Source organism: Puma concolor, chromosome D4, assembly GCF_028749965.1.
Source record: "Puma concolor isolate L17-30 chromosome D4, mPumCon1.1.hap2, whole genome shotgun sequence".
In the NCBI taxonomy this organism is placed as follows: domain Eukaryota; kingdom Metazoa; phylum Chordata; class Mammalia; order Carnivora; family Felidae; genus Puma; species Puma concolor.
The window spans coordinates 88,271,012-88,292,197 of record NC_141679.1 but is presented as its reverse complement, the minus strand read 5'-3'; the positions used below and the strand labels follow the sequence as shown (position 1 = coordinate 88,292,197).

Sequence of the window (21,186 nt, the reverse complement as noted above, 5' to 3'; positions counted from 1 at the left end):
CATCTCTCTCCCTAGCTTCTAACAGCTCCGGTTCCAAGAGCAAGAAATGTCAGGAGCTCACCGTCTTTGAAAAAGCCCAAGTTTGTCATCCCAGCTCTGACCCTACAGTGCAGATGTCACTGGTACCTGAGAACGCTTCCATTTGCCCATGTCTGGAACCGTGTGGATCTCCTTTTTTGGAATGATGAAGTTCTGAGTGGCTGGAGGGGTATCCTCCGAAGAATCTTGACAGAGAAAGTGAAAAAGCAAACAGATGAATAGAATCTTAGCCCCAACCCAACTTTCTCCCTCTCCCTCTCTCCCTCCCTTTCTGTCTCCCTCTCCCTCTCCCCCGCCCCCCACACACACTTTTAAACCAAGGCTCCAATATCCAGTCCCTTCGGTAAACCAGACATATACTCCCAGGACAGAGTAATGGCTTGTTAAGCCTTTCCTTACTCGGCAAGGAGCCCCCACAGTACTGGCCGTCCCCTCTACAAGTGGTAAGTTCAGTGGCTCCACCGCGCCCGCACCCCTCACCTCCAGCTCCCTAACCAGAGAATGGTTAGAAAAATAAAACCAAGTCGACCTTTTAGACATAAACAGGCAATTCAAAGACGAGAAGAAAATACAAATGGCTGATAGACATTTGAAAAAACGCTGCCAACCTCTGAATAAGCAAAGAAATGTAAATTGGATGAGATGGCTTTTCCAAATCAGGTTGGCATATTGAAAACATCCAGCAGCGACTGTGAAGGGGAAACAGGAACTTTCCTGCACTGCTGGTGGGAGTCTTGGTAGAATCTGCTGAGGAAGCAACTCAGCACGGGCTTCTGAAGTAGAAACCACATAGGGGCGCCTGAGTGGCTCCAACTTTGGCTCAGGTCATGATCTCAGGGTTTGCAGGTTCGAGCCCCAAGTCGGGCTCTGTGCTAACAGCTTGGAGCCTGGATCCTGCTTCGGTTTCTGTGTCTCCCTCCCTCTCTACCCCTCTCCCACTCATGCTCTTTCTCTCAGAGTAAACATTAAAAAAAAAAAAAAAAAAACTTAAATAAATTAAAAAAAAAAACCACATATACCCATTGAATCAACAGTTCTTTTTTCTTTTTTAATTTTTTTTAAAAGTTCATTTATTTACTTTGAGAGAGAGAGGGGTGGGGGAGGGGCAGAGAGAGAGAGAGAGAGAGAGAGAGGGAGGGAGGGAGAGAGAAAGAATTCCAAGCAGGCTCGGCACTGCCAGTGAGAACCTGATGCGGGGCTCAAACCCACAAACCATGAGCTCATGACCTGAATAGAAATCAAGACTGAGCCACCCAGGCGCCCCTGAGCCAAGTTCTACTTGTAGGCATCGACCCTTCAAGTGCTCACAGAAATGCACAAGGAGGTATATAAAGGTGTTTACTGCATGGAGGGGTGCCTGGGTGGCTCAGTCGGTTGAGCGTCCAACTTCGGCTCAGGTAATGATCTCACAGTTTGTGGGTTCGGGCCCCCGCGCCGGGCTCTGTGCTGACAGCTCAGAGCCTGGAGCCTGCTTTGGATTCTTTGTCTCTCCCTCTCACTTCCCCTCCCCTGCTCATGCTCTCTCAACAATAAATAAACATTAAAAAATAAATAAAAAAAAACTAGCACACAGTACTTTGGAATCAGGCAGAAAAAAAAAACCAAACTATTTTAAACAGAGTTTCTATACTGGCAGGAGTTGAGGAAAGGAAAACACAGGGCAGTTCCATGCACTGACCTAGAGGCAAACTTAGCACCAAAGCTGACTGCTTGGATGACTGGCCTCTCTAGCCACAAGTCTCTTCCCCACACTGCAGGATCCCCTTCACTTTGTGATGCTGTGAAAAATAAGCCCTAAATCTCTATAATTCCAAAATCCAAAAAGCTCCAAATACCCAAAGTTTTAAAAAAGTTCGGCACAAATTCATCTGGTACAAAACTTAAGCCTAAACCAACATGAGGACATTGGCAGGCTGTGCAGAGATCTCTCTTAGGGAATTTACAGTTTGCTGCAAAAGTATTTTTGTTTGATTATGGGGCATTGCTTTCTGAAATCGGAGAAACTCTGAATTCCAAAATACACCTGGAGCCAAGGGACCTGGATAGAGGGGCCATGCCTGAATGTACTGTTGAAGATCTGTGGTATTAGTGAATGCCTTCTTTTGAAAACACAAACTCTCTTGGGGCACTTGGGTGGCTCAGTCGGTTGAGCATCTGACTTTGGCTCAGGTCGTGATTTCATGAGTTCCAAACACCCCGCATCGAGCTCTGTGCTGACAGCTCAGAGCCTGGAACCTGCTTCAGATTCTGTGTCTCCCTCTCTCTGCCCCTCCCCCACTTGTGCTGTCTGTCTGTCTGTCTCTCTCTCTCTCCCTCTCAAATTAACATTAAAAAAATTGTTTTAAATAAATAAATAAAATAAAAAACACAAACTCTCCAGAAAGAGTCATTCACAACATATGATAAATGTGTCCTAAAACCAAGTTGACACTGGCTGCATGTATAAAGGGGACAGGGCTCTAAGAAGGTTCTGGAACACGTGATATTTGGGAGAATGGAGCATGCCTGGAGAGGCCCTGAGGAAAGGGAAAGCACTAGGATACCTGGAGACCTAAGGAGGAGGATAGAGAATCTGAGATGAGAACAAGACCAACCTCTACCTAATTCAAACTTCAAATCAGAACCCAAAAAACAGATCAGATACTCTCTTCCTCCTCCCACCTGGTCGGCAAGCCCAACTGAGACCTGTACTATTGGTAAATTACTACTTTACGATGCTAAATGATAAGCTTTATAGGTCAAGCTGGTAACCTAACCTCGTTGTTTTTATGAGAAAATGTGTTCCACACTCCAAGTAATCAACTTGCAAATGATCTTTAGGAACAGAGAGCCCTTTTGTAAGTTTGAGAGAGAACTGCTCCTTTCAAGGGGACAGCCCTTCTGAAGCTATTTCACAGGTGGGAAACTCTCCAGACAAGGCCAGGCAGGCACCAGGGGAATGGCCACCATGCAGGAAGCATTGCAACAAGGACTAAAGACATATACACACGTGTTGTTACCGGAACACACGATCCCAAATCAAAGAAACAGGCCTTCAAACTGAGAACTATGTTAACAGTCTCTCCAGCTTCAGATCTAATCTCTGACAAAGGTGCCATGGGACATGTGGATACCCTACAAGCTCACTGTATGAGGTGGAACTATCTAGAGTTTTAGAGATGTTCCCAAAACCCCCCAAAAGAGGATAATGTATTATCATCTATCATTAGAGAACCAGCCTACATGTTCAATCTGTACCATATTTATTTATTTATTTATTTATTTATTTTCATGTTTATTCATTTTTTAAATTTTTTTATTGTTTATTATTTTTGAGACAGAGAGACAGAGAGCAAGCAGGGAAGGGGCAGAGAGAGAGGGAGACACAGAATCAGGAGCAGGCTCCAGGCTCTGAGCAGTCAGGACAGAGCCCGACACGGGGCTTGAGCTCACAGACCAGGAGATCATGACCTGAGCCAAAGTCGGCCACCCAACCGACTGAGCCACCCAGGCGCCCCTGTTTATTCATTTTTGAGAGAGAGAGAGAGATACCATGCCCTCGCATGGGGGAGGGGCAGAGAGAGAAGAAGAAAGAGTATCTGAAGCAGGCTCTGGGCTCCATGCTGTCAGGGCAAAGCCAGATGTCGGCTCGGACCCACAAACCACAAGACCGTGACCTGAGCCGAAGTCTGATGCTCAACCGACTGAGCCCCCCAGGCGCTCCTGTACCACCTTTTAAAAGGCCAACATCGGGGCGCCTGGGTGGCGCAGTCGGTTAAGCGTCCGACTTCAGCCAGGTCACCATCTCGCGGTCCGTGAGTTCGAGCCCCGCGTCAGGCTCTGGGCTGATGGCTCAGAGCCTGGAGCCTGTTTCCGTTTCTGTGTCTCCCTCTCTCTCTGCCCCTCCCCCGTTCATGCTCTGTCTCTCTCTGTCCCAAAAATAAATAAACGTTGAAAAAAAATTTTTTTTAAAAATTAAATAAATAAATAAATAAATAAATGGCCAACAGCAATCAACATTTCCGGACTACCCACCACGTGCCATGTTTTGCCCACATCATCAATGGAACACACACTGCAACTCGGTGCAGAAGACATAACAGCCCCAGTTTCTCAAAAAAAGAGAGAGAATGTGATTTGCCAGGCAGCGCCAGCTCTGTACAACTCTTAAAAATCCAAGGTTTTCACCACTACACTGTCTAAGTCAAGTAGTTCTTTCTACTTGTTCCAAAATGTCCTGTTTCAAACTTCAAAGAGAACCACCTCCAGGGACCTGGCTCTTTCCAGCCATATAGATACCTTCCCTTTATCTCCTTCAGTGCCCGGGTGTCTCTCCAGCCACCCAACGTTGGAGATGCACTCATCTCCCTAGAATTCCGGTTGGCTTACAGCTCTCACAGTCATTACCAGAACTTCTAAAGGCACAGGCACGCAAGTTTTCTACTGAATGAAGTAAATGGTTTCAAATGCCCTAACAGACCACAGCCAGCTCTTTGTTAATCTGTTGGGGGCAGAGGGGAGGATGAATTTCTCCTTCCTGAGTGAGACCTTCCCAGAGAGCCCCACGTGCAAGACAGAAGGAATATCCAGTGCTTTAAACACATTAGCTGTTGGCCAACCTATTCGCCCTATCAGAATTTTAAATTCTCTATGGTCAGTCCTTCTCAGCTCGAGAGAGGGCGGCAGGTAACCGCCAACAGACTCCCCCTTCTCCAGGAAAACAAGGTCTCTAGAAGATCCCTTCCTTCCCTACCACTTGCATCCGTTATTTGAGATGAACTAAAGCGAGGCCACAGCGCAAGTAAAAGTTACAGATGGCGAGGCCAGGCTCATCTTGCACAACCAGCTTTTTTTAATCAGCGGTTTACACAACCAAGGGCAGGTCTCTCAATAAATTGTCAGCCAATGGAAGAAAACTCCACAGCCCGATTTCCAAGAGGGAGAGAGGGGTAGGAGGATGAGGGGTGGGAAGGGTGCGGAGGAGTCTGGAAAGCCGGGGCGGGCGGGCGCAGGCCCACTGAGCACCACCCATCGCCCGCTGGGCAGGGGCTAATAAAGAAGGCGGCCACCAGAATCACTTTCGCCCCCATCCCAGGCAGTTCCCCACCAGCTCAAGAGCTGACTTCACGCGCAGCCCAGATACGGAAAAGGCCTCCCCTTCTGGCCACGGCGCTGCCCTCCAGGCCCTCTGGCAGCCGGGGCCCCCCAAGTCCCGGTGTCGCGCCCCACCCACCACCCCTTCGCAGTCCCGGGTTCTTGGCCACCCCGCAGGTCCCAACATTTCCCTCTTGGGGCGCCTCCACCGGCTCCTCCTCGGGGCCCAGCCGCTTCTGCCGCTCGAGTTCCCCCACCTCCCGACCCCTTCTCCCGCCGAGCCCCCCACACCACACCCTTTCCCCGACCCCGCGCCGGGCGCCGCCCCCGCACCCCCCACACCCAGGCGGGGCCCGGCCGGTCCTACCTGGCGGCGGTTGCCGCTCGCCCTCAGCCATCTTCCTCCCGCCAGGAGCCGGCCCGGATACCTGCAGTCCCCTCTTCCCTTTCACGCCTGCACTCCCTTCCTTTCCCCGGCTCCACCAGGCGCTCAGAGCTTTCTGAAGAGAACTGAGCACCGGCCGGCTATAACCGAAAACCGAGAATTAAAGTCACCCCGGTGAAGACGACCGCCATGCTGGTGCGGGGCACTCAGGGAGCATGCCCAGCAACGGCCGGCTCGCGGCTACGGCGCTCACGGGGAGGCGGCGGCCATGTTGGTGCGGGGCAACTGGGAGCATGCGCGGCAGCGGCCCGCTCGCCTCCCTACCAGCCCACTGTCCGCCCGGGGATGGGAGCGCGGCAGCCATGCTTGTGCGGGGCGCTCCCCACCTGTCATCTTTGACCCTATCCCGAAGCATATTGGCGGACAGTCCCTTGTTGACATGGTTGTGTTTTCCTTTCGCTCTAAGAGTAGCGCTCAAGGACACCAAGCGGACTGAGAGGGCTGCACACTACTGCGTCCAACAGCTGAGACAACTTTTGGAGGTGGGAGACGGAGAGGGGCGCTGAGGCCTGCGGTTTGCCCCTCTTCCTGGGTTCCACCGCCTCGCGGGGTCTCGGGACCGCTAACTGCGCCCTCGGCCCCGCCCCCCGTCCAGCCCCGCCCCGCGCCATGGCCCCGCCCCGCGCTCGCGCCTAGCGGCCCGGGCCCGCCCCAAGAGTGCTCCTCCTCGGGGCCACCAGCCCGCGGCCCGCCAGGCCCGGTGGGTAGGCGCCGGGCCATCTCTACCCGCTGGCCGCGGTGACTCGACGACCTTGGTCCAGAGGCTCTAGCAAGGATCCACCGGCGGCGGCGGCGGCGGCGGCGGCGCGGACTTTGCCCAGCGCGAGGAACCTAGTGGACTCTGTGTCCGTGGGAGGGCCGCAGAGATGTTGGCTTTCGCGGCCAGGACCGTGGTGAGTTGGGCCGGGAAACCGGCCTGGCGGGCCCTGGACGTGGCGGGTGGGTCGGGAGTGGAGCCAGACACGCGGCTGCGCCGGAATGGAGTGACAAGCCGTCGAGGCGACGGGGGCAGGAGGCCACCCACTGTCCTGCCTAGCCAACAGCTGCTGGGGTGGGATCGGCAGGGGGCCTAACCCCGCTTGGAAAAGGAGACTGAGGCTCAAGGTCAGAGACCGGATCGAACCCACATCGTGTGGTGCTAAATTCCTGCCACCCGGAAAAGATAGTGGGGACCCAGGGTTCAGGCTGCACCTCCACCCTTAGACCCAGAACCAAGTTGCTGGGAGGCCAGGAGTGTCTCTCAGACGGTTATTCTCTGACTCACACACCTGTCACTTGCTCAGCCTGAGCCATCTATGCCCGGTCCAGAGCCACTTCTCCAACCTCACCCAGTTGCTCAGGTCTCCTGGGGCTCATCAAACGGCCCCTGGGGAATTGTGCGTGGCCGGAGAAATTCATGTGGAGGCCTCAAGCTGGGCTGCTCTCAAAGTCCTCTGAACTGGCCGGAGGCTTCAGGCGGCAGCCCCCTGCCCTTCTTCTCCACCAGTCCCTCCCCCAGTTTTCTGTGTCTACGCCACAGTGCTCTCCGCAGGGCAGCCTGGACCCGGCAGTGCTGCTCCTATGATTTGAGTTCCTTCGCTGTCCACTCCAAGCATATCCCTGCTTGTATCTCCTTCTGTCTGTGCCAAGAAGGATGTTCAGATACTACTTGGCCCAGAGGGCTGAGGGTACCCATCCGCTGGCCCAGAGGCTCTTCCAGGTCTCCCAGGACCCGAAGGCTCCACTTCACCCTCGTCACCAACACCTGAATAGTGCCCCCCTCCTACAGACAGCTTCCAGGACCTTCTCGGTGGCCTGATCGCTTTACTGCTGGGGAAACTGAGGCAAGGAGCGACTTGGCCAGAATCCCCTGGCTCCGGTGACTCAAATCTAGCAGAATCCCAAAACTAGCATTCTCCTTCGGTGTATTTTTTTTAGCGCCCAAAGTCCTTCACTCTTAGCCGCCAGCCGAATGAGCCACAGCTCAAGAGAACCAGGCTTTGGTGGAAGGGAGGCCCAGAAGGCCTCCAAGAGTCCTGGAAGAAAACGGGATGGGGTTTTAGCAGCCACTGTCCACTTATGGCCCCTTTTCGGCATCCGCTCCCTTGCGCCAACCCCAATTTTCAGGTCTAATTTCAGGGTTGTGGCGTAACCTCGGTGGCCGGACGGTTTCTGCCTCCGGCCAGGTTTTTGCTCATTAAACAGACCTATACAGATTCCAACAGGTGGATTTTTTAATCCCTCCTGGCCTGCCTCCCTGGCACCGGGCCCACCCAAAGAAGAAAGGAGAACGTGTTCCAGGTTTCCTCCTGTGCCGGCGCCTACTACCAGCCCCCTCACCTGCTCCCTAATCCTCCACTCCTGGAAGCTAGAGAGGGTGCCTGCCACAGCCACAACCCGAGGTGTTGCCGTGGCCACCATAGCCATTGCCATTGCCATCCCTACCACCCCCCTGAATCTCGGCTCTTGTCTTTTCTTTCCAGCCCGGGCAAGTGGCTGTCTCTTGCTAGGTTCTGCTCACCCACTTGGTAGCACAGTTAGGCTTAGAGGTCCAGCCCAAGGCAGACAGACAGGGCTCAGAACCTCAGTCCTGCCATGGAGGATGGGCAGCAGAAAGAGAAGGTATGGAACGGATCCTCTGCCACTTGCCTACCCAACTGCTTCCAGCTCCTCGGATCTCCTCTCTTTCTGCCTGCCTCCAGAGCCTCCCAGACTTCCTCTGCCACCTCTCACCACACCCCCGCACCCCCGCCAGGCCATTCAGCTCTCGCTTGCCACACAGCTGCCCCAATGTCCCTCTATCCCCACCCCCAGACAGGTAAAAACCAAGCCTTCGCCCTCACCCCAAGGGGCTGTCCTCCTCTGGCTCTTTCTGACTTTCTCTTTTTCCCTCTCGTTTCTCAACGTGGTGAGGGTGGGAGAAAAGGAGGCGGGGACCCCCGGGGGCGGGAGCAGTTGCCTCACTGCTGGCTGGCCGGCTGGCTGGCTCCTGGTCCCAGGGGGAGAAAGGCGGAGTCTTGTGCCTCGAGACAGGTGAGAGGCCTCCAGACAGGTGAGAGGCCGCCCTCAGCTCTGCCGCCCCCGGCAGGGGATGTGCCATCCATCCCGACTTGGACCAGTGGCCACACCCCCCCCCCCCCCCCCCCCCCCCCCCCCGTCCCCTAGCCCTCCCTGCGTCTCCAGGCCCCAGAGAGGCGGAGACACTCACTGTATACAGTTTGAGGGCTGGGAAGCCAGGCGGGCACCATCCAAGAGGCCAGCTCTGACCCCACGGAGTGGCACATAAGTGCCCAGTACTGCAGCTTTTGGGATTGACAGGGCCTTCCAGAGCCAGCGAGAGAATGAGCAAGATGTTCTGCTGCCTGCAGGTAAAGCCCCTGGGCCTGCTCAAGCCCTCCTCCTTGGTGAAGGTTTCCGGCCGCTTCAAGGCACACCAGGATTCGCTGCCCCGGCTGCCCGTGCCTGCGCTCCAGCAGTCCCTGGACCGTTACCTCAAGGCGCTGCAGCCCATCGTGAGCGAGGAGGAGTGGACCCAGACCAAGCAGCTGGTGGAAGAGTTTCAGACCGCGGGGGGCGTCGGGGAGCGTCTGCAGAAAGGGCTGGAGCGCAGGGCCAGGAAGATGGAGAACTGGGTGAGTGGACTTCCTTGTTCCCACAGGGGCCCGGGGAGGAAGGGGGGCGGGGGGCACAGGGCCCTCTCGGAGGCTTATGAGAGCACCCTCGCCGCGGGCCCGTTTGTCGCTGGCCTCACACCAAATTTTCCAATACCTGCGACTCGGGGGCATTCGTGTGCGCCCTGCAGTTTCTTCAGTGCTTGCTCTGTGCCTGGCACTAGGCAGGGCCCTGAGTGAGCAGGAACACAGTCCGTCGTCCCTTGGGGCTGACATTAACGAAGGGCGGGGATCGAGGTGCGGAAACAGGACACAAGTGAGGGGACGAGGTTCTCTCCGGCAGTGAAGCTTGCCAGAAGAGGAGAGGGGAATATGGCAGTGGTTTGAGGCCGAGTGGGCCGGGAGGGCAGGGAGGAGGCGGTGTTGGATCTGAGACAGGGAACAACACAGGGAAAGGTGGCAACGGCCTGGCGTGTCCAGGGACAGAGGCTGGAATTTAGTGCAGCGGCTTGGGGCTGGGGCGGGAGGCATCAGAGCAAGGAAGGTGGGCTGGAGTTCAGTGGGAGGGGGGCCGGCCACAGGATGGCCTAAAGCAGGGCATTTGTGTTGTTCGGCGACAGATCGAATCGCCTGTCACACAGGTCCACACTGACACCCCATGCACTCTCCTGTGGGCGTCTTACACCTGAACGTAGTTGGAAAGGACCACCCTGACTGCTGGGAGGGAAGCAGGAATGGGGGCGGGAGGCATGCGAGGAGGCTGGCGCGGGCATCTCCCGCGGTCAGGGTCAGGATATGGTCAGGGTCAGGATGCGTTCTAGAGACAGCACTAATGGTACCTGCTGATAGAGAGCAGTCCTGACTTAAAGCAACGGCAGGGGCATTTGGGGAGGGGCAGTTGGGGGAGGATGGGGGAGACTGACCAAGAAGGGGATGGCCGAGCAGGGAGCAGGTTCTCTGGGAGAGAACCACAGCCAGCTTCTGGCCCTGTAAAGTGGGAGATGCTCTTCTGAGTGGGGTATATGGGAGCGGGGAGTCCTCAGCGGGTGGGCGTCATGTACTGAGCCTCGGCAGGCACTTAAGGAGTCTGTGGTCTGGCAGTTTCCCTCCATTTTTAGCCAGGAATTTCTTTTTCCAACAGAAACTTGTAGCTAAAAGGGTGGGGCTACCTCCTTCTCCGCTCACAAGGCCCAGCAGATTCTCAACAGGGGGAATGCCCACATCTGCAGGGTTTCCCTGTATTTCCCAAACTCTGGTCAGAGGCCCTGAGATCCCTGATGGAGTGGGGGCCCCTGGCTGAAGGGCAGCCCGGCTGTCACCAAGGGGAGGGAATTCCTGTCTGCCCCTCCCTGATCCACAGGTGAGGAAGCTGAGGCCCAGAGAGGTGGATTGAAAACCCACAGCAGCTCCCTGGGAGGCCCCGAGCTACACAGGAGAGGGTCTGGCTGACCAGGAGCCTTGTCCTCGGGCCACAAGTCAGCAGACAGCAGTTGCTTGCTGGCCCACTGTGCACCCTGGGCCTGTCATCGTCCCTCTTGCCTTGCCAAGAGCCCAAGGCTGGTGGCCTAGCGCCACAGGCTAGCTGTGCCCCAAGGGGAGCCTGTGTGGTGAAGAGGCACGTCCCACGGCTGTTTGAGATGGGATAGGAAACACAGTGGGGGTCTGGGGTCCCTGGGATTGAGAGACCTGCCAGAGAGGCGCTTGCGGGGGCAGAGTGAGGGGGATATTACAGTCAGCACGTAAGGCTCAAGGGTGATAGTTACTTGGGAGTCTGCACAGCCCCGAGACAGGGGTCTTTAACAGCCTGGCCATGGCTGGTCCCCAGAGAGACTGCTCACCCGATGGAAATAGCCCCTTGGGCAGAGGACAGACCACCAGATGGAGACACAGGATGTGGCACCCACATCTTGTCACTAGGGCAGTGACTTATCCTCGCAGGGAGCTTTCCCTAGATGGCCCTGACCTTGAGATCCAAGGGAGTGTCTGCTCCCCAGTCTGACACCAACAAAACCGTGGCCAGGGAGGACCAGGGTCCCAAGAACTGCACTGAACCCTGGGCTCCTGCCTCCCCAGAGAATGTCTACCTGGAACAGTCAAAAATACATCCATCAGACTTTGACTTTATATATATTTTTCCTTTTCTGTCATTCATATATTTTTCTTTCTAAAAATAGTAAAATCATTGCCCAAAAGTGTGTAAGATGAAGGAAAGTGATTCACATTTCTGCCTCTTCCCCTCACCCCTCCCCCATTTCCTGGCAGTCCTTCAGTCCTTTTCTTTCTAGAATCATTGGCTCCTTTGCTCCGCAGTGTTGTCTAATTTGTCTTGCTAATGCTGATTGCCTCAGGCTAAGAGGAAATGATGAGGTGCCACAGGTTGGTTTTTAAGGGGGCGGGAGGCTCAGAGGCTCTGAGCATTCACTTTGAGAATCCGTGCAGTATAGAGGGGGCAGAGGGGACCCAGCCACGTCCCCACCCGCTCCTCACAGGCTGTGGTCCTTTCTCCAGCTGTCCGAGTGGTGGCTCAAAACAGCCTACCTCCAGTACCGCCAGCCCCTGGTCATCTACTCCAGCCCTGGTGTAGCACTGCCCAAGCAGGACTTTGTGGACCTGCAGGGACAGCTCCGGTGAGTGAGTGGCTACAGCTGGGACAGGGCTCTGGGCATGTCCAAGGCCCTGATGTCCAATCCCCCGGGAGATTGCAGGGGCCCCAGTCCTGTTCATTATCTTTCATCGGCCACCTCCTCCCCACCCCCCGCCGCCCCACACAGCCTTACGAAGTAGGGAGCATCATCCCTATGTCACACATCGGGAAACTAAGGCTCAGAGCAATGAAAGGACTTGCCCGAGGTCACCTTTCAGGATTGGCTGAAGCAGGGTCTTCCTGGCTGTAAAGTTTCATAACTGTTAATCACATTGTGGACCGTATCCCCTCCCTCTCTGTGAACCTGAGGCTACCCCTCACCTCATTCTGGCACTTCAGCCCCTCCTCTCTCTCCAGCTGGTCCCAGGAGTGACCTTTGTACACCATCCCCTTTTCCACATTCGGCCGTGTCACTTGCCCTGGCCTCTGTTTCAATACTACCAGGGATAAAAATACCAGTGACAGGGATCTCCTGCCCAAGGACCAGACACCCAGGGCCACCACCTGCTTCTCTTAAAGGGGCCGGGGCATCCAAGAATTCAGGCTCAGGCTCTAGCCAGTGGTCCCCATGTTGGGAGCCAGGGGCAGACCAGGTGTCAGGCCTGACTGGTGTGGTCCGGACGATCCAAGCAGGAAGGCCCGGTTGAGGGAGATGGCCCGGAAGACACAGCGGCCCCCAAACAGGAAGGTACCTATCAGAGAGGACACCCTGAGCCGCTGCCCTCCCGTTTATACTCCCCATCCCCCAAGGTCCCGGGTCCCTCTCTAGCTGACGCTTCGGAGAAGGGGTGACCTCCTTCCAGGCTCCAGGCTGTGGTTCAGGGCCTCGGGCCCTTTGTGGGTGAAATCAGCCAGTACCAATGAATAAACCGGCCGTAATCGCGTTCCCATTCATTACACCTACATCCTTCCAGCATGTGGGTGTCCCTGGCCAAAAGCATCTCCCTGGGCCCTCTTGGAACCCTCCCTCTAGAGATAAGAGAAAGCTGGCTCAGAAGGGCAAGCCAGGACTCAAACACAGGTCCTACACTTGAACTCCTTCAGGCTTTCTGCCAGCAGTGAGTTCAGAGTGAAGCAATCTGTCTCCTCCCTTGGCTAGGCCTTCCCCTCACCCCACTGGTGTCCCTGGCCTGGGACCTCCCTTGGGGTGTCCCAACAGGTTCTGATCTCTCATTGGTCCCCCCAGGTTTGCTGCCAAATTCATCGAGGGCGTGTTGGATTTCAAAGCCATGATTGACAGGTGGGCAGCCTCCCCTGCCCCGCACCCTGCCCCCCCCCCCCCCCAATCCCCGCAGCCACTCCAGCCTGGGCCCAGCGCGTCCAGCGTCTCCAGTGTCGCAGCCGGGTGTTGGACAGGTCCAGATCTCGGTCACTTTCACTTCCTGTTGGCCCAGCCTCTGTTGGGGTTGGAGAGACAGTATGGGGATTGGGACACTTAGGTCCTCTGCCCCAGCTGCTGGGACCGCCTCCTGGTGACACTGTCCCAGCCAAAGAGGACCCCGGAGGCTGACTCACCGCCTCCTCTCTTCTGTGGCTTAACTGAAGCGCTGAGGGGAGCGAGTTTCCGGGGCGACTCAAGCAGGGCCCGCCCAGGGTGGGATACAGGCCCCCTGAGCAGCCCCAAAGCACCTCCCGCTCACACTGAGTCGGGGTAGGGACGCCACTTGCCTAAGCCCCTTCTCAGCCTGGCCCGGCTCCCAGCGGTGCCCAGCAGCAGCTCCCTGGTGGTCTTGTCCTCCACCCTGCTCGGTTGCCTGGTGGCCCCCTCACTGTCCCTCTGCCCCCGCAGCGAGACCCTGCCCGTGGAGTACCTGGGGGGTAAGCCGCTGTGCATGAACCAGTACTATCAGATCCTGTCCTCCTGCCGCGTGCCGGGCCCCAAGCAGGACTCGGTCATCAGCTTCAGCAAGACCAAGAAGCCGCCCATGCACATCACCGTGGTGCACAACTACCAAGTGGGTGGGCTCCCCCCACTTCCCCAGGGGAGGAGGGCGCAGGGCCAAAAGTCAGCTTCCCCAACACGCATGCCCCTGTGTCCCTAGGATCAGGCGTGCCCCGGGCATCTCTACTGGGTGCCTGGTTAGGCCCCAGCCGGAGGGCACCCAGGAGGGGCCATGGGCCTGCCCAGCCTGGGGAGAGCAATGCAAGGACCTCCCCTCCTCTCGCCCCTGTAGCCTGACTCATCCCTCGGCAGGGCCCTGACCGGCACTGGCTGTGACTTCTGGGCTGCCGGGGCCAGGAGGAGGCTGGGGTGGGAGGTGACTGCTGCCTGTCTGAGACCCCCACCCACCTCCCTTCTCCCCACTTGCCGTGCCCGGATAGTTTTTTGAGCTGGACGTGTACCACAGCGATGGGACACCCCTGACGTCAGATCAGATCTTTGTGCAGCTGGAGAAGATCTGGAACTCATCGCTGCAAACCAACAAAGAGCCCGTGGGCATCCTCACCTCTAACCACCGCAACTCCTGGGCCAAGGCCTACAGCACCCTCATCAAAGGTGCCCATGGGTGGGGGGGTGGAAGAAGGAGGAGAGGCCCACGTCTTGGCCTCTGCCCACACCAGGCCCTGAGCGGCCACGTTTCTCGCTGAATCCTCTCAACTCGGAGTGGGTGCTGTTGGCCCATTTCACAGATGAGGGGACTGAAGCTTGGCTGGGTTTAGTTTCCCTGTATTAAGTAGCAAGTTACGGTAAGAGTCAAGCCCTCTGGCTGCAGACCCCACCTCTGCCTCCACATTCTTTCCAAATCCTTTGTTGGTGAGGGGCGTCGTCCCTGGAGTCGAACCCCTGTGTTGGATCCCTGACTATCACGCTGGCTCTCCGTGTGACCTGGGGCTTCGGTTTCCTGTTTTTTTTTTTTTTTTTAAGTTTATCTTTTAGTAATCTCTATACCCAACGTGAGGCTTGGGATCACAACCCCTAGACCAAGAGTCACATGCTCTTCTGACTGAGGCAGGCAGGCGCCCCCGTTGCCTCATTTCTAATGTGGGTCCAGTATCGGGCCCCGGCTCGTGGAGCGCTAGGGGGCTACAGGGCCCTGTCGGAAGGCAGCTGTGTTCACCGCTCTGCCACCAACCCTGTCACGAGGCCCTGTTGAGTGCAAAGCTGCCTCTGCAGCCCTCACCCAGCGCCCGTGCATGCTCTGGAAGCCTCCGAGGCTTCCCCGGGCCTGACATGCACCCCCCCCACACACACCGTCTCACGCCCCTCCCACACGCCACCCCAGACAAGGTGAACCGGGAGTCGGTCCGCTCCATCCAGAAGAGTATCTTCACCGTGTGCCTGGACGCACCCGTGCCCCGCGTCTCGGAGGATGTGTACCGCCGTCACGTGGCCGGCCAGATGCTGCACGGGGGTGGTGGCAAACTGAACAGCGGCAATCGTTGGTTCGACAAGACGCTGCAGGTGGGGACTTGGCGGAGCCCCGACTCCCACCCAGGATGCACACCCAAACTTGGCCCACGCAAGACTTCCTGCCCCTCGCCTGGGCGTCCCTGGCCTCCCAGCTAGTAAAGCAGGTGGGAGGCCAGCAGGTGGACGCGGCTGTAATTACCAGGCAGTCAGCCTGTCATTACTGGGCCCGGCCCAGAAACCGCTGTCACCTCGTGAGCACAACCGAGAGGGCTGGGATGTGGGGCCAGGCAGAGCGACGCGGTCTTGGCCGTGACTTTCCGTCTTTGCGCCTGTGGAATGACTCCCAGGGAGGAGTCATTATAGGGACTCGACGCGGTATATGAGTATGGGACGTGCCGTGGCCTGAAATGGGCCCAAGGCCCCTGGTGAGTGTTAGCTGTTATTAAAAACAATAATAAAGTCAGCATAACCCCTGAGATGGCTTCAGAGAGGCCCTTCCCACGGGACCCAACCAGCAGAGAGTGGCTCCAGGGACCCGGGGCTGACGGGTCCCTCTCCCTTCCACAGTTCATCGTGGCCGAAGATGGCTCCTGTGGGCTTGTTTACGAGCATGCAGCAGCGGAGGGACCCCCCATCATTGCCCTCGTGGACCATGTCATTGAGTTCACGTGAGTGTGCCTGTCCCACCCTCCACCCGGCTCCCGAGCTCCTGGTGACAGGTGACAGTCACGGAGAAATGCCATTCTCCCTTGTGCCTGCGAATCTGTGTTTTCAAAGGAAGCCAGAAGAAGGCATGGGTTTAGCATCGTCAGACCCGGTTTGAGTTCCGGCTCTGCCGCTTCCCAGCTACTTGACCTTGGACAAGTCCCTTCCCCTCTCCGGGCCTCCTCCGTGTGGCCACTTGGAAGCTGGAGCGAAGGCAGTTTTCTAAAGAGCAAACGCACAGTCTCCCCAGGCTGGCTCCCTCCGGCCTCAGGAACCCATGCCCCCCACCTCAGTCCCAGGGGTGGACCCAGGCTCCCGAGGCCCCAGCATGAGCCTGAGGCCCCCGTGTCCCACGCAGGAAGAAACCCGAGCTTATGCGGTCCCCCATGGTGCCCCTGCCCATGCCCAAGAAGCTGCGGTTCAACATCACCCCTGAGATCAAGAGCGACATTGAAAAGGCCAAGCAGAATCTCAGCATGTAAGCGCGGCATACCGGGTGGGTTAAGTCAGGTTAGGGGACTGTGCTCCTCGAGCCCGGCAGGCTCCTGTTCCCGGTCGATCGTGGCACCTGGCTGGGTCTGAGACCACTCTCGGGACTTCCCTGGGGCCTCCCCTGGGGTTGGCAGGGGCTGCCAGGTGCCTGCTCCTCACCCACCTCTCTCCCACCCCCCCAGCATGATCCAGGACCTGGACATCATGGTGATGGTGTTCCACCATTTTGGGAAAGACTTCCCCAAGTCGGAGAAGCTGAGCCCGGACGCCTTCATCCAGATGGCACTACAGTTGGCCTACTACAGGTGCGCCGCGCCCCGGGGTCTGCTGGGGGAGGAGGGAGGAGACCTGGGGGTGAAGGGGGGGCAGCCTGCGGGGGGCTGTGCTCAGCCCCCTCCCGCACCCAGGATCTACAAGCAGGCGTGTGCCACGTACGAAAGCGCCTCCCTGCGCATGTTCCACCTGGGCCGCACCGACACCATCCGCTCAGCCTCCGTGGACTCACTGACCTTCGTCAAGGCCATGGATGACTCCAACGTGTCGGTGAGAGGTCCGGGGCGAGGGTGGGCAAGCCGGCCTTGAGCCATCTCCCTTCCTGTACGTTCTGTCACTACACACTGATTGAGCACCTACTGTATTCCAACCCCCCCCCCCTTCCCGGCCCCCGGGGTGGGCACTGGGAATCTAACAGAAGGTGGAGTCGTGAATTTGGCCCTGAGCTTCCTGGCAGCCAAGGGCAAAAGGGAACTATTGGTTCATTCGCTCATCAGCAGGGCGCGTCTGCCTGCGTGTCAGGCCTTGGTTGAGGGCCAACAGGGGAGGACTGCTCTCGAGGACCTCGGATCTAGTGCCGGGTGGAGCAGGCCACTGCGGTAGGTGGCAGGAACAGGGAGGGAACATACACTTCAACTCCCTCACGCCTCTTAGGAGCACCAGAAGGTGGACCTGCTGCGGAAGGCCGTGCAAGCCCACCGAGCCTACACCGACCAGGTGAGCGAACCCCTGCTGTCCCCATTTGCTTGACCCTTGGCGTTTCCCAGCTGTCCATCCCTGCAGCCGCTCACCCTTCGCACGAACCACTCTCCAAACCAGGGGGCACCCGGGGCACCTGGAGTAAGGCTGAATATCCCCATTTTAAAGTTGGGGAAACCAAGACTGAGCTCAGTGACTTTGTTTTGGTCCCAGGTTAGCCTCTGGCGCTCACATCGTGTTCTCCCCTCGATGGCCCCGGGGCCCCGGATGCTGAGGGCTTACATGGTCTGGCCAACAGCGGGGTCCCCGCCCTCTGACAGCTTGGGCTGCAGTCAAGGGCGGGAGGTCTAGGTTCCCATCTGGCTCTGAGCACCTGTGTGTGCCAGGCTCTGCCCATGTTACATGCAGCTGTCCATTTTGCTCCCACTGCCACCCCGGGAGGGACATTCAGTACCCATCCCCATGTTACAGATGAAGACCCCGAGACTCCAAGATGTAAGTGACCTGCCAAGGCCCCGTGGCCGGGATGGGGCCAGGCCACCCAGCTGCAGGCCTGTGTCCTTAAATCCTGCCCTGTCCCCTCCCCGGGCAGGTCCCTGGGCCTCAGTTTCTCCATCTGTGAAGCGAGGGCTCTCCTGCCTGGACCCTCTGGTCTCATGAGTCCGAGGGACCGCTGTGTGGAAGGGACATTGCTGCCATAGGCTTTTCAGGAGGGATAGGGGCGCACCCTCTGGGCCTGCAGCCCCTGCCCCTGACGGTCCCCTCTCACAGGCTATCCGCGGGGAGGCCTTTGACCGGCACCTGCTGGGCCTGAAGCTGCAGGCCATTGAGGACCTGGTGAGCATGCCCGACATCTTCATGGACACCTCCTACGCCATCGCTATGCATTTCAACCTCTCCACCAGCCAGGTGGGTTTTCCTGCCCTCCAGGCCCCTGCCACTGCCCTAGGTGCCCTGGGGTGGGACAGAACAGCCCCCGCTAGAGCTGGATGAAGGCTGCACCGAATAGAGCCCGGGTCCAGAACATGGCCAGACTTGGTGGTGGTGTGACCCATTCGGGCCACCCCGGGTCAGTGCTGAAACGGCTGAGTTCTGGTGAAGAGCAGGGCCCGGGGGGCCTCGCCGTGACTCAGGCAGGCTGAGAAGGGGTCAGGGCCCCCCATCACGGGAGAATCGACGTGGTTCGTTCACCGGTCAGACACGAAGGAACATCTGAGTCAGGCCATCCTATGCCGGGCACTGGGAAACAGCAGGGACAGACCACCATCCCTGTCCCTTGGGAGGAGGGGACAGCGTAGGCCGGAAGCACGGGGACGGAGGCGGCGATGGCCCCCTGCAAAGTGCCGAGGGTCGGGGGAGCCTCCAGGAGGGCGCGGCTCCCTCAGGAGCGGCAAGGAAGACTCCAGAGAGGGTTGACGCCAGAAGTGCACCCCAAGGAGCAGACGAAGTAACCCGCCCGCTGGAGAAGGGGGGAAAGGGCACCTCGGGCAGAGCGCAGTGGAAGCAGAGCTGCGGAAAGGCAGGCTGGTGGGGTAGGACAGAAGTCCCGTGCTTAGTCCTGTGCTGTCCCCAGGTCCCTGCCAAGACAGACTGCGTCATGTTCTTTGGGCCCGTGGTCCCGGATGGCTATGGCGTTTGCTATAACCCCATGGAGACTCACATCAACTTCTCCGTGTCGGCCTATAACAGCTGTGCCGAGACCAACGCGGCCCGTCTGGCGCACTACCTGGAGAAGGCTCTCCTGGACATGCGCGCTCTGCTCCAGCACCACCCTCGGGCCAAGCTGTGAGCCCCCCGTGCTCAGGCCTGCCGGCGTCACAGCCAAGCCACCGGGGGTGGGCAGCCCACCAGGGTGCCGCTCCTCTGCCCCTGACCGCCCCCCACCCCCAGGCCCCGCAGATGTGACTAAGCCAGGAAGGCATCCCCCAGCGGGGCCTGCAGGCCTGAGCCAGTGCCTTCCGTGGGTCATCGCCAGCATTTGCTGGGGCCCGAGTCCCGGGCTGAGTCCAGAGGCTAAGACCCGGGCGCCCGGTGTGCCACCCAGGAGCCCTCCTGCAGGGAGAGGAACCAGAAGAGCCTGTCCCTGTCCCTCACCAGGTCACCAGACCGGAAAGTCCTTTTCTTGCTAGCTCGGCTCTAGCCAGCCCCCTGCCCTCTGCACTGCCGGGCTGGTGTCTGTATCCGAATCCCCAGGCTCCCAAGGATCTAGAGACAGGACTGTCTAGAGCCAGGGGCTCCAGGCCTCTCCAAGGCTGAGGCCAGGGTGCAAGGTGTGCTGGTAAAGGAAGCCCAAGGCCTCGCCTCAGCCCGCCCTGCATGGAAGTACGATCTTCCCCTGCCGTGCTCTTTTGGACGATGTGGCCCATGAGCCCCAACTCACTCGCTTCCATTCAGTTTGATTCCTGAACCACGTTCATGGTTGTGTAACAGTGACGTGCAAGGTGATTAATAAAGGGGAAATTTGTCGGTGAAGAGGTGTTTCGGCCCAGGGGGCAGGCAGTGTGGGGCACACGCCTGGCTCTGCCTTCTCCCAGCTTCCCCTGCATCTGGGAACCGTGGTCTAAGCAGCCGGTGAGTCCAAAGGCTCCCAGAGCAGCCAGGAGGAGGGTCCTCGGACTTAGGCCAGGGAGCCACGGGCCAGCGCCAACCTCGGGGCACTTGGCCAGGAATGGCACCAGACCCAGGGCTGCATCTTCACAGACTTGGGCCTCCCTGTCCCATGGGCTGTGAGTGAGACCGACTCTCCCCGGGGGCCGTGGGGCCACGTAGCCTCTGCTGTGTTGGTGCGTAGCTCACACTCAAGGCCGCCACCCCCACGAACCAACAACAGTGTGGCCAAGCAGCCTTGCTCAGCCCAGCCCAGCCCCAGGTGCTGCCAGGGGCCACCAGACTAGGTCATGCAGCTAGCCGATCAGAGCCCTGTATGTGCCCCTGCCCTCCCATGCCTAGCAGGGCCAGGGTGTCCTCCCCAAATCAAATAGGCTGTTTGTGGAGAGACGTCTCTCTCTCCGAGGGATGCTGGCCCTAAGGAAGGCGGGGGCGAAACCCTGAGAGCAGGATGCCAAGGGGGTGAGGGTGGGAAAGGCCACTGAGCCTGTGGATGAGGTGAACTGGCTGACTTGTGACAGTCACAGGACGGTGGGTCCTGTGGTTTTCTCCATTTTTCAGATAAGGAAACTGAAGCTCAGAGAGGTTAAGGTCACCAGACCACTAAATGGCAGAGCAGAGGTTTCCAGAGGAGCCCCTGTAGCCAAGCACCCAGCCCCAACACCACACCCAGTCAGACAACCCAGGACAGTGGGTGGAGAAAGAAGGAGGCCATGGCTGGAAACCAGCCCAGACCCGGGCCCATAAGCTGGTGATGGAGGAAGACAGAGGGCCCCAGCCTGGGGGGCACAGGAAGGTGCCAACTGGACCAAGGCACTGATCAAGTGGAACTAACCTATGCCAGGCACTGGGGACTGTCAGGCCTGACTGAGCCTCCTCACAGCCCCACGAGGCTGGGGACTCCGTGTCCTCTTCTCTCCGAGGCTAGGAGAGGGACTCCTGTCCCTTTACCCAAAGTCCCTGGGAACCAGAGGTGGGGCCCAGATAATGGGAGGGGGTATGGCCCAGGGCTTGGCCACTCCTCAGGATCCCAGGGCCAGCAGGGCAGGGTAATGCCAAGGGAAGGCGAACGGTAGTGCCCTCTCGGGGCCTTGAGCAGGAAGACCTTCGAGAGAATTCCACAGCACACAGCCTTTGCTCTGCCGCTGGGGCGCTTAGGCTGACCCTTGGCCTCCCTGTGCCTGGGTGTCCTCGTCTATACAATGGAGGTGGTGCTCCTCCCTCTGGGGACTCCTGGGACTCTCAGGAGCAGGTCCCGCAGCAGGAG

General features: G+C 58.2%; 2 protein-coding genes across 3 annotated transcripts in view; one reads left to right on the top strand and one right to left on the bottom strand.

The window, feature by feature from the left end:
* Window positions 1–5,782, bottom strand: part of PTPA (protein phosphatase 2 phosphatase activator) — a 30,739-nt gene extending 24,957 nt beyond the window's left edge. The window contains exons 1-2 of the mRNA XM_086684242.1: window positions 5,480–5,782; window positions 127–224 (exon numbers count right to left, since the gene is read on the bottom strand). Coding sequence (XP_086540368.1) covers window positions 127–224; window positions 5,480–5,510 — 129 coding nt within the window. The 5' untranslated portion in view covers window positions 5,511–5,782. The remainder of the gene's footprint in view (window positions 1–126; window positions 225–5,479) is intronic.
* Window positions 5,783–5,950: 168 nt separating this feature from the next.
* On the top strand, window positions 5,951–19,784 carry CRAT (carnitine O-acetyltransferase). 2 transcript variants are annotated; one of them, XM_086684241.1, is made up of 15 exons: window positions 5,951–6,450; window positions 8,020–8,158; window positions 8,905–9,168; window positions 11,656–11,774; window positions 12,978–13,031; window positions 13,581–13,746; window positions 14,114–14,288; window positions 15,016–15,194; window positions 15,711–15,811; window positions 16,207–16,326; window positions 16,523–16,645; window positions 16,748–16,883; window positions 17,268–17,330; window positions 18,084–18,221; window positions 18,886–19,784. In XM_086684241.1, exons 2-15 carry the CDS (start codon window positions 8,132–8,134, stop codon window positions 19,099–19,101), a joined length of 1,881 nt encoding a protein of 626 aa, XP_086540367.1. In that variant the 5' UTR covers window positions 5,951–6,450; window positions 8,020–8,131; the 3' UTR covers window positions 19,102–19,784. The 2 variants fall into 2 exon arrangements, with proteins under 2 accessions (XP_086540367.1, XP_086540366.1); XM_086684240.1 differs by lacking the exon at window positions 8,020–8,158 and having other exon boundaries at window positions 5,952–6,450.
* The last annotated feature ends 1,402 nt before the right edge of the window (window positions 19,785–21,186 follow it).

Bases quoted from the DNA above. Each gene is read 5' to 3' on its own strand.
- CRAT (XM_086684241.1), top strand. From the start codon at position 8,132: ATGGAGGATGGGCAGCAGAAAGAGAAG. The intron at 15,195-15,710 runs GTGGGGACTTGG...TCCCTTCCACAG, and splicing joins GGTTCGACAAGACGCTGCAG to TTCATCGTGGCCGAAGATGG. The intron at 17,331-18,083 runs GTGAGCGAACCC...CCCCTCTCACAG, and splicing joins ACCGAGCCTACACCGACCAG to GCTATCCGCGGGGAGGCCTT.